This window comes from Pelophylax lessonae (assembly GCF_965119305.1).
Source record: "Pelophylax lessonae genome assembly, chromosome: 5".
NCBI lineage: Eukaryota > Metazoa > Chordata > Amphibia > Anura > Ranidae > Pelophylax > Pelophylax lessonae.
In genome coordinates, this window is record NC_138772.1 from 13,312,115 (window position 1) to 13,325,067 (window position 12,953).

Consider the following 12,953-nt stretch of genomic DNA (forward strand, 5'->3'; position numbering starts at 1 on the left):
ATCAGACAGCCCGTGTGAAAGGGGCCTTCGGCTGTGGCATGGCGATGAGGAAAAAAAAAAAAAAAAAGATTATATTATATATATATATATATATATATATATATATATATATATATATATATATATATATATATATATATATATATATATATATATAAAAAAATTTTGTTATAATAATAGTAATTGGAAAAAAATATATATATATTTTTTTAATAATTAAAAAAAAAAGAAAAAAATATTATTTAGTTTTTACATTAAAAAAATAAATTAAATTAATAATAAATAACCACACTCCCTGTCAAAGGTAACTAACTGGACAGGGAGATGGTAATGCATTGTGAACAAACAGTGGAAACAGTAATTACAACAGTCATTACTCCCGGCCACCACAAGAGGGCGCCAGTTCCCCATTGGAAGCCTCATCTCAAGTAGGCCGAAAAGCCGGGGCCTCAATTTTCGGACGGCCCAGAAGTCCGTGCACTCCGTGCGCGGAAGTCCGTACAAAAATGACAGGACACCCTCTGCAGGGCACCCCAGGCGCCAGGTCGCTAATTCTAGTCGCAAATGCGACCTGGTGCCCGGGTTTTGTCGAGGCCTGGCATACAACACCAAGCCTATTGGGCATACCTAGGCTCAACTGGTCTCAAGGACCAGAACTATCTATATATAAACAACGAACTATAACCCGCCCCCCCCCTCCCATTCCTTGCGCAACATGCCTCCCCTCCCCGTATATTAGGATAAAGAAGTCCACACCAAACTAGCAAATTCAGGATGAAGGCGATACTCCTACATCCTCAAATATTGTCTAGATTTCCCATCTACAGTCTTACATCCTAAAGGTCACAACTCCGGTGAATCAAAAAGGTTCATTCTACTAGTACTTCGCCATCAAATCATGTACAGTAAAACCTTGGATTACAAGCATCTTATATCAAAGCAAATTTCCCCATAGGAAATAATGGAAACTCCGATAATTCCACACCCATTTATTCAGAAGTCCTTTTGTTTATAGTCCATATAAAAAGATTCTAGCAATATGATTGGTTGTGTAACCATAAAATGTCCATCCACAAATGGCCGCCTCCACAAGGGGATTAGAAGCAAAATCCAGCAGGAGCTACAGAGTATAAAAGAGAAGAGAGGCGCCTCTAAGACTGGCCATACATTATTCAATTCTCTGGTACGATTTTCCTTTAGATTTACCAAAACCATATAATATAAGGTCAAACCTAAACACTTTCACTTTGAATTTAATCAAGCAGGCCCTTGCACTATGTAGTTGAAGGTAAATCCAAAGGAAGTTTAATAAGAAAATTGTATAATGTATGGCCAGCTTTAGTGTAGCAATATGGTTACATTTAATGAAGGTTGAACATTTAGCAACTCACATGGCACATCTAAGTATGCCGGCATCCGGGGTAAAGCTGTCCACATAGACCATCCTCCGCACCCTCGGCTCTCATGACCGTCAGTCTGCAATGGTGACCGTGAAGACTACCCTGCAGTAGAGCGATCTGAAAGCGAGGCTTGAAGTGTTTGTGGAGCGCAGTGTGGAAGGGATGACATCGATGGTGGTGCGGAGGACGGTCTATGTGGACAGATTTACCCCAAATGCCTGCATACTTAGATGTGCTTGTTTTAACCACTTGCCAACCTCCTGCCCCATATATACTGTGGCAGGCTGGGTCGGCTGCGCGAATCCTGTACCTGTACAAAGATCCACAGGAGCGCGCCTACCCCCTCTAGGCAGCTGGGATGCTGATCCATGGGACTGGTGGCGCCGATTGCCACCTGGCCTGACACCCGGGATCGCTCCCTGCAGAGAGAGGACGGTCAGCTGTTGTAAACACATCTGACCGTTCTTCTCCCTGAAATGATCACAGAGCCCCTGTGATCCTTCTATATAGGAACGCAGGTCTCTTTGGTCATTCCACAAGCACCTCCCCCCACAGTTAGAAAACACTCCCCTAGGTTTACAATTAACCCTTTGATCACCCACAATTTTAACCCTTTCCCTGCCAGTGTCATTAGTACAGTGACAGTGCATATTTTTAGCACTGATTACTGTAGTAATGTCACTGGTCCCCACAAAAGTGCCAAAAATGTCAGTTAGGGGTCCGATCTGTCTGCCGCAATACCGATAAAAATCACTGATCACCGCCATTACTAGTAAGATAAAAATGACAGAAATCTTTCCAGTAGTTAGTAAACGCAATAACTTTTGTGCAAACAAATCAAAATACTCTTATTGAGATTTTTGCCAAAAAATATGTAGCAGAATACAAATTGGCCTAAGTGCCGGTTCACATATGTGCAGCTGCGGCGATCGCATGTAATATCGGAGCGCACTGCTCCTTCATTACATGCAATCGGCTGTGCGGTGCGAATTCAGCCATACACTTTGTATGGCTAAATTCGCACTGCACCCGCAGCAAACTCGCACAGGACCCTTTTTTGCAGCCGCATCAGGATCGGATCGCACAGCGGTTCACACTTGTGCGATCCATCCTGTGCGAACTGTCAGATCGCACTGCGATATGCAATCAAACTGGGGGTGTCGTTAACATTTCATTGACACCCCCAGCGTATCGCATATGGCAGTGTGAACTGCCAGGGGTGCGTTTGCGATGCGGGAACAGACTGCGTATTCGCAGCCTTCCCGCATCGCATCAGTGTGACCCGGCACTTAAGGGATGAAAAATGATTTAAAATTATTTTTTTTGAGAATGTTGTATAGCAGAAAGTGAAAAATATTTATTTATTTTTCAGAATTGTCGCACTTTTTTGTTTATAGCGCAATAAATAAAAATCACACAGGTGATCAAATACCACCAAAATAAATCTCTATTTGTGGGAACAAAAAGTACACCATTTGTGTTGGGGTACAGCGTCGCACGACCGCGCAATTGTCAAAGTAACGCAGTGCTGAATCGCAAAAAATGGCCTGGTCATTAAGGGGGAAAATCCTTCCTATTTCTGACACTTGTTTACATGTTAAAATAGCTATTTTTTGCTAAAAAAAATTACTTAGAACCCCAACACATTACAATGGATATAAAAAGTCTACACACCCCTGTTATAATGTCAGGTTTCTGTGATGTAAAAAAATTTAGACCATGATAAATCATTTCAGAACTTTTTCCACCTTTTTAATGTGACCTATAAACTGTACAACCCAGTTGAAAAATAAACTGAAATCTTTTGGGGACAGTTAAAAATAAAATAATGGGTTGCGTAAGTGTGCACACCCTCTGATAACTGGGGATGTTGCTGTGTTCAGAATTAAGCAATCGCATTCAAACTCATGTTAAATATGAGTCAGTACACACCTGCCATCTTTGAAAGTGCCTTTGATCAACCCCAAATAAAGTTTAGCTGTTCTAGTAGGTCTTTCCTGACATTTTCCAAGTTGCATTCTACAGCAAAAGCCATGGTCCTCAGAGAGCTTCCAAAGCATCAGAGGGACCTCATTAACCACTTAAGTCCCGGAAGATTTTACCCCCCTTCCTGACCAGGGGGTTTTTTTGCGATTTTTTTTTTTTTATTTTTTTTTTTACTGCGTGACTTTAATGGACAATTGCGCGGTCGTGCGACACTGTACCTAAACGATTTTGATGTCCTTTTTTTCCCCACAAACAGAGCTTTCTTTTGGTGGTATTTGATCACCTGTGCGATTTTTACTTTTTGCGCTATAAACAAAAAAAGAGCGTCAATTTTGCAAAAATAACTATTTTTCACTTTTTATGAAATTCCCCCCCAAAAGTAAAAATCTAAATTTTTTAACATTTTCGGCCAATTTTTTTTATGCTACCTATGTTTGGTAAAAAAAATTGCAAAAAGCGATTGGTTTGCGCAAAAGTTATCGCGTTTACTAACTAAGGGAAAGATTTTTGTCATTTTTGGTGGGTTTTTTTTTAACGAGTAATATCGGCGATCTGCAATTTTTTTTTTTTTTTGCGGGACTGTGACATTGCGGCGGACAGATCGGACCCTTGACTGACGTTTTTTACACTTTTGGGGTTACCAGTGACATTACTGCAGTAATCAGTGCTATATATATGCACTGTTACTGTAAAAATGACACTGGCAGGGAAGGGGTTAACTGTATTGGAGAGGGAGGGGTTAAGTGTGTCCTAGGGGCGTGATTCTAACTGTAGTGGGACAGGTCTCCTATTGTAAAAACAGAGATCAACGGTTCTACATAGTAGAACCGTCTGATCTCCATTTTTACACAGGGGAGAATGACAGGCGGCTTGTTTACATAAGCCGCCCGCCTTTCTCCCGCTCTACCGACGATCGTAGTGAGACATCGGGTCCGCCGGTCACACGCCCGGACTTCTCTGTGAACGAGCCGAGGCGGGCGCGCGCCTCAGCGCTCGCCCGCTATTGGCTCGAAACCCGGTGACAGGCTAGCGACGTAGATCTACGTCACTCTGCCTGGCAGGGGCTGACTGCCGCAGTAAATATACTGTGCGCAGTCGGCAAGCGGTTAATAAAAGGTATCAGTTAGGAGAAGGGTACAAAAGAATTTCCAAGGCATTAGATATACCATGGAACACAGTGAAGTCGTCATCAAGTGGAGAAAATCTGGCACAACAGTGACCTCACCAAGAACTGGACGTCCCTCCAAAATTGATGAGAAGGAATCTGGTCAGGGAGGAGCCAACAGGCCTACAGCAACATTAAAGGAGCCGCAGGAATATGTGGCAAGTACTGGCTGTGTGGTCCATGTGATAACGATCTCCCGTATTCTTCATATGTCTGGGCTATGGGGTGGAGTGGGAAGACGGAAACCTTTTCTTACCAAGAAAAACATCCAAGCCCGGATACATTTTGCAAAAACAGATTTGAAGTCTCCCAAAAGCATGTGGGAAAATGTGTTCTGGTCTGGTGAAACCAAGGTTGAACTTTTTGGCCAGAATTCCAAAAAGATACAACACTACACATCACCAACAGGAAACCATACCCACTGTGAAGCATGGTGGAGGCAGTATCATGTTTGGGGCTGTTTTTCTTCAGCTGGAACAGCGGGCCTTAGTCAAGGTAGAGGGAATTATGAACAGTTCCAGATACCGGTCAATGTTGGCACAAAGCCTTCAGGCTTCTGCTAGAAAGCTGAACATGAAGAGGAACTTCATCTTCCAGCATGACAACGACCCAAAGCATCCATCCAAATCAATAAAGAAATGGTCGAGCCAGAAGAAGATTCAAGTTTTGGAATTGCCCAGCCAGAGCCTGGACCCGAATCCCATTGAAAATCTGGGGTTGATCTGGAGAGGGCTGTGCACAGGAGATGTCCTCTCAATCTGACAGATTTGAAGTGTTTTTGCAAAGAAGAGCGGTCAAATATTGCCAGATCAGGATGTGCCATGCTGATAGACTCATCCCCAAAAACACTGAGTGCTGGAATAACATCAAAAGGTGCTTCAACAGAGTATTAGTTTAAGGGTGTGCACACTTATGCAACCATATTTTATTTTCACTTTCCTCTACCTAAAATATTTTAGTTTGTTGATCACTTGAGTTGTAAAGGTTAAAGTTCTGGAATGATTTCTTTGTCATTTTTTTAACATCACAAAAACCGAACATTTTAACAGGGGTGTGTAGACTTTTCATATTCACTGTGTATGTGAGAGACCCTAGAAAAAAAAAAAAGAGATGGTTTAAATACTTTCACACTGTATTTGCGCAGCGGTCTTAGAAACACAATTTTTTTTTGGGGGGGGGGGGATACACTTTTTTTTAAAATTTCAAATAATAAGAAAACGGGTAAGTTAGCCCAATTTTTTTTTTCTATATTGTGAAAGGCAGGGCTTAACAAATTTGTTTGGAATCTAGGAGCCAGCTAAAAAAGTTAGGAGCCAGTTTTTTTTTTTTTTTTTTTTAATAAAGCTTTATTTTCAATGATGAAAATAACCGATCTTAAATTTAAACAGTGTAGCAAGGTTGGGGCAATAGGAGATCCAGTGACCAAGAGTAACATATGCCACCTTAGGCCCCTTTCACACGAGCGCCTACGCTAAGCAGAATCCGCATGCTCAGTGGGGATCTCTCTGCTGATCCCCGCTGAGCAGGCGGATGACAAGTCCTGTCCGCTCTGCTATGCAGACACAGCCCATTCTCCTCTATGGGGCAATCAGATGGAAACGGACCGTCTGTTTCCATCCGATGCCATCCAATCCGATTCACTGGACGGATGATAAATAGAACCACCATCCGTCTGTTTTTGGCGGACAGGATCGGATGGCGGCGGCTTGCCACTCCATAGAGACTGAAGGGTCCGATCAGGTCCGCCTGAAAAACTGACAGGCGGACCTGATCAGAAAGCCAGTGTGAAAGGGGCCATCGGCTGTGTGGCATGGCAGGGAGATGATGAAAAAATATATATATTTTTTTTTTTTCCATAAAAGATTCTTATTGTGAATAAGGGATTATAATGCAAAACAAAAGATCAACACATTGCAAGGAGATTACAAAATGCAATTTTTAAAGTAAGGCCCCTTTCAAATTCCGTTGCGGACCGTGCTCTGCTCAGCGGGGATCGATCCGCCCATCCCCGCTTAGCCGGCTGATGACAGCTCCGTCTCCGCTCTGTGTGCGGAGAGGGAGGTGTCAGAGCCCCGCTGCTCTCTATGGGGAATCGAATGAGAGCGGACCGGACCGCCTGTCCGCTCTCATCCGATCCGATTCGATCCCCAGGACGGATGGAAAATAGGGTTTCCATCCATCCGGATTTCACGGACAGGATCAGATGCGGATGGCAGTGGGTGTCAGCGGACATGTGCTGCCCCATAGGGCTGAATGGGGCATCCGATCAGATCCGCCTAAAAAACTGACAGGAGGATCTGATCGGAACGCCCGTGTGAAAGAGCCCTAACACTCTTTTTTTGCAGAAGGGCATAAATATGTAGAACACATTATCCTTGAACTTCCAGGAGAGAGCGGTGTAAAATGGGATTTAAAAATAAAAATATCAAATACCCACACTCCCTGCACACTTACCTTTAACCACTTAACGACCAGCCACGTAGATCTACGTCGGCTGACTTTGAGTGGTTATACCGGGATGATGCCTCTAGCTAGAGGCATCATCCCGGTACCGTTGTTTGAAGCCGACGGTCGGCTTTCCGTCGGTAACGATCGATGCGGCTCGGGAGCCGCTCGATCGTTACCCGGGGGGGTGGGAGGGGACGTCCCCCCCCCCCCTCCCGCCGCCTTCCGCGGCTTTGCTCGGGGCTCCCGTCCCACCGGGAGCCCCGAGCACCCAGCCGGCGCGTCCGCCGGCTGGATGGAGTCCCGATGAATGCCGGAAACAGCATCGATCTGGTCTCCGATGACGTAACCCGGAGGCGGCGTCCATGACGTCACATCCGGGTTACTCTGCTGCAAAAGGCGGCAGATTTGAAAAACGGCTGTATGCAAAAATGCCGTTTTTGGCGTTTTGCATACAGGGAAGTGTAGTGGAGGGGTTTGGGGTCTTTTAGACCCTCGATCCCTCCATAAAGTGTACCTGTCACTACATATTGGTGTCACAAGGGATGTTTACATTGCTTGTGACAGCAATAAAAGTGATCAGATTTTTTTATTTTTTTTAAAAACCTGTAATAAAGTTAAAAAAAAAAAAGAAAAAATAAATAGGAAAAAAAAAAAAAAATTTAGCCGCCCCCCGTCACTGTTAGTTCGCGCACAAAAAAAAAACGTATACAGAAGTCGAGCCGCAAATGAAATCGCTGTTCAAACCACACATGTGAGGTATCGCCGCGATCGCCAGAGCGTGAGCAATAATTTAAAAAAAAGAGCTACACTCTAACTCTAAACTGGTAACCGTTAAATAAATTTAAAGCGTCGCAGATTGAGATCTCTATTGACCGTAGTTTGTGGCCATCCCACGGGGGGGCGCAATTTTAAACCGTAACATGTTTGGTATCTATTTACTCGGCGTGACATCATCTTTCACAATATACAAAAAAAATGGGCTAACTTTACTGTTTAGTATTTTTTAAATGCAGTGAAATGTGATTTTTCAAATTTTTTCCAAAAAAATGGCGTTTTAAAGACCGCTGCACAAATACCGCGTGACAAAAAAATTTGCAATGACCGACATTTTATTCTCCAGAGTCTTTGCTAAAAAAATATATATAATGTTTGGGGGTTCTAAGTAGTTTTCTAGGAAAAAATACTGGTTTTAACTTGTGAACAAAAAGTGTCCGAAATAGGGCTGGGGGTAAAGTGGTTAAGCAAAGGGCACCAGATGAAGACTGCAAAAACTTCTGTCTCTCCACCTCTTGGGAAGGAGAAGGGTGGGCATTGAGAACAAGCAGTGGAAATTCCTTGCATTCCTAGTTACTGCTTGTTGTCATACTCCCGGCCTCCACAAGAGGCTGCCAGTTCCCCATTGGCAGCATCTCAGTGAAGAAGGCCCAAAAGCCGGGACCTCAATTTTCGGATGATGCGGTAGTTCGAGCGCTCGGGTGGGGGGGCGCAAAGCGACAGGACATCTCCTGCAGTGCACCCCAGGCGCCAGGTCGCTAATTCTAGTCGCAAATGCGACCTGGCGCCCGGGGATTGTCGAACCCTGGTGAAAGGTAATGTTACACCGAGTAAATACCCAACATGTCATGCTTTAAAATTGCACACACTCGTGGAATGGTAACAAATTTTGGTACTTAAAAAATCTCCATAGGTGACTCTTTAAAAGTTTCTACAGCAGGTTACCAGTTTAGAGTTACAGAGGAGGTCTAGGGATAGAATTATTTTTTTGCGTTCTAAACAAATAAAAGCAACAATTTTGAAAAAAAAACAAAAACTTTCACTTCTGCTATATAACACCCCCCCCCCCCCCCAAATAAAAAATACATTTTTTTTAACATTTTAGGCCAATTTGTTTTCTGCTAAATATTTTTGGTTAAAAAAATCCCAATAAGCGTATTTTCATTGGTTTGCGCAAAAGTTATCACGTCTATTACCTGTGGGAAAGATTTATGTCATTTATTTTTTTTTAAACTAGTAATGGCGGCGATCTGCGATTTTTCTTTTTTTTTTTTTTTTTTTTTTTTTTTTTTTTTTTTAGCGGGACTGTGACATTGCGGCGGACAGATCGGACCCCTAACTGATATTTTTGGGGGAACCAGTGACATTACTACAGTAATCAGTGCTGAAAATATGCACTGTTACTGCATTAATGACACTGGCAGGTAAGGGGTTAACAGTATAGGTGATCAAGGGGTTAAATGTGAGCCTAGGGGAGTGTTTTCTAACTGTATGGAGACGGGGCTTGTGAAATGATCATAGAGACCTGTGTTCCTATTAGAGCTGCACGATTAATCGTATGAAAATCGCGATCTCGATTCACCCTCCTGACGATCTAAACCTGACATTTGCTCGATTCTTTGCATAGCTGCATAGCAGAGAGAACAGCTGTGGAAAAAAAAAAAAAAGCCTCCTGGCAAACGCCTATCAGCATTAAGGCTGCATTCACACTTGAGCGTAGCGATTTTTACCGCGATTTTACCGCGATTTTTTTCAGGCGTTTTTCATTGACATCTATCAAAAATGCTGGTAATCAGCCCAAAAAGAAGCTCATGTACTTTTTTTAGCTACAGGCGTTTTGCAAAACGCTCAGATGTGAACAGGGGCCATTTAAATGAATGGGGTTTTACTTGTTGGGCGTTTTGGAAGCGTTTCTTTTGAGCGTTTTTGGAGCTGAAAACGCCCAGGTGTGAATGGAGCCTAAGCGCCGGTTCACATAGGAGCGACGCTACTTTCAGGGGCGACCTCCGAGATCGCGGTGCGAGCAGCGCGCCGCGACCTCGGAGCGGCCGCCACGGACTTCATAACATTGAAGTCTATGGCGGTCGCCTCCTGGTTGCCCCAAAGAAGCTCCGGACCCTTTTTCTAGGTCGGAGCGACTTGTGTCGCTCCTATTAGAACGGGTCCGCAGCTTTCCTATGGGAGGCGACCTGTGAGGCGACCAGGTCGCCTCACAGGTCGCCCTAGTGTGAACCGGGGCTTAGTCTCCCAGTAACTATAAACAAAAATGATTACATTGTATCTTTTCCTTCCCTCTGCCAGGGAGAAAGGAAGTTTAACCTCTTAAAGGCTAGACCTTTCTCTGACACTTGTTGCTTGCAAGTTAAAATCAGTTTTTTTTTTGCTAGAAAAGTACTTAGAACCCCCAAACATTTTATATATTTTTTTAGTAGAGACCCTACAGAAAAAAATGGTGATTGTTGTAATATTTTATGTCACACTGTATTTGCACAGCAGTCTTTCAAACGCAATTAATAGACTTTAATGAATAAAAAAACGTAACAGTAAAGTTATCCCAATTTTTTTTTTTGTTACACAGAGAATCGTGATCTTTATTCCAAGCTAAAAAATCGTTATTCTCATTTTGGCCAGAATCGTGCAGCTCTAGTTTCTATATAGAAGGATCACATGAGCTCTGTGATCATCCCAGGGAGGACGGTCGGCTGTGTTTACAACATCCGACCATCGTCCTCTCTCTGTGGGGAACGTTTGAGAGTGTCATGCGGCAATCGGAGCCGTCTGACGCACGCATTGGCTTCCCCACTGACGATCGGGGGGTGGTTGCGTGCGCTCGCCCCCCAGTTCCTCTCAGGCGAGCGACATAGGTCTACGTCGTTCTGCCTGTACGAGCCACTCTGCCGCAGTAAAAAGGCTGTGGGTGGTCAGGAATTGGTTAAATCCAGGAGCTTGCATTCACTAGATCTGGTTTCCCACAGTACACAGAACATGGAAATTTAATCATTTAGTAAATATAAACTGCTAAATATCTTTTTTCATCAGCAGTATATAGCAGTTTTTAGCCTTTTTACACAATGCACCCCTAGGTTCCACAGAGTAGAACACGCATGATTTACTGCATATACAGGATGATTTTACTGTTGTGGGTTTAGTAACACTTTAACCTTTCCCTGCTGTATTCAAAACTTTCTGGTGAGTTATTATTATACAGGATTTATATAGCGCCAACAGTTTGCGCAGCGCTTTACAATGTGAGGGAAGACAATACAATTCAATACAGGAGCAACTAGGGTTCCTTTTGTGCTCTATAATGTTTTTAAAGATTTTGTTTGTTACAAACATTCGTGCAACACAAAAAATACTACTACTTTTTGTTTTATTCTGTATGTCCTCTGCTTTCAGATATTATATAGTTTTATGTTGATTTTTAAGTGATTAAAGTGTTTGTAACGTTATTAAACAAATTCACTTTCAGCCCCTCTCCTGTATCCAGCGGTAATGCACAGTGTAAGTGTTTATTAAAAAAGAAGCCTCTAAATAACTTTTTTTTTTGTTTTTTTTTGAGATCTTCAGACCGGTCATGTGACTCCAGGCTGCTCTGCTACTCAGATCCCCGGGCTACAGTGGGAGGGGCCAAGCTCTCCCTCTGACATCAGCCGTGAGGTCACGTGACCGCTGGACTGGCTGCTCAGCCCCTCCTGCTGTATCCCTGGATCAGAGTAGCAGAGCTGCCAGTCACATGACCCGCCTGAAGAGATCTATTTAGAGGCATCAATTTCAATAAACACTTGCTCTGTGCATTATCACTGGATAAAGGAGAGGGGCAGGCAGTGACATTTGGTAAAGTTGAATGTATTACTAAGGCCCCTTTCACACTTGGAGTCCGTCGGTGGACTTCGTTTTTCTCAGCGGGGATCAAACCGCCGATCCCCCGCTGAGCAGGCGGATGGCATCTGTGTCTCCCCTCGGTGTGCTGAGACGGAGCTGTTAGATCCCCGCTGTTCTCTATGGGGGAATCGGATGAGAACCAACGGACCCTCTGTCCGTTCTCATCTGATCCCATCCGATCCGCTAGACGGATAGAAAATAGGGTTTCCATCCATCCAGATTTACCTGATCGGATGTCAGTGGACATGTCTCTGCTGACATTCAATGCCCCATAGAGATGCATGGGGCATCCGTTCATATCGCCTGAAAAACTGACAGGTGGATCTGAACGGTCCGCTAGTGTGAAAGGGGCCTAATAGAGGCAGGAGGGGAGGGTGGCGGAGACAGCTCATACAGACACATGGAGCTGACAGGCAGAGAGTAGAGCTGCAGATGACGGAGGCATGGAACTGACTACAGTGTCAGGGCTCAGCAGCCATGATAATCCGTAGTCAGTTTACATGGGGGAGGGCAGAAACAGGCTGGATCAGCCAGGTTTTTTTTTTTTACAGTTTAGAAAGGGGCAGGTTAGACCGCACAAGCACTGTACTGTTTAACCTGCTATTAGGGAACAGGATCTATTTTTTTTTTTTTTTTTTTTAAGGTTACACTCTTAAATGTGGATTATATATGTATATGTTTTTGAAAAAAGGAGACATTGGTCCTTGCAGTAAACGGGTAAAAACACATTGTTTAGGTAAATTTATGGGAATCAACCAATGAGATTGTGTTAGGTCTCTTTTAAGATGGGCGTTCTGCTATGTAATACAATTCTGGTTTTACTCTCCTGCATTGTAGGGTCAGAAGATGCAATCTACTTCTTTGAAGATCAATAGTAAAGTCTGTGTGTCAAATCCCGACGTATTGTCTACCTTACCTGGGGAACCAGATGCTCAAAGGTAATCTGCAATGGCAGAATTCTGCTCATCTCGGGCACCGTGCCTGTGTAATTACATATGCATATTTGTGTGTGCCCTAATCCTTCTTGGGGGGAACACAACGAACAGACATTTTGAATGTGAAAATGTTATTTGTTAACTTTGGAACATTTGAGTCAAACATGCATTTTTAATTTGATACAATTATACAGTGATGTATTACAAAGCTGCGCTCACCTCTATTCAAAAAATGAAATTATTTAGTTTGAAATAAATATATAGATCAAATATAATCTAGTGTAATGCAATAGTATACTCAATAAATAAATAAATCCTGGAAGGGAGTGGAAAAAGTGCAATTGGTGATAACTGTAGGAT

General features: G+C 43.3%; 1 protein-coding gene across 1 annotated transcript in view; it reads left to right on the forward strand.

The window, feature by feature from the left end:
- LOC309556406 (uncharacterized protein) overlaps positions 1 to 12,953 on the forward strand; it is a gene marked incomplete at both ends in the record, with an annotated part of 142,833 nt that overhangs the window by 931 nt on the left and 128,949 nt on the right. The window contains one exon of the mRNA XM_082258869.1: positions 12,496 to 12,596. Within this exon, the coding sequence (XP_082114995.1) occupies positions 12,496 to 12,596 (101 nt within the window). The remainder of the gene's footprint in view (positions 1 to 12,495; positions 12,597 to 12,953) is intronic.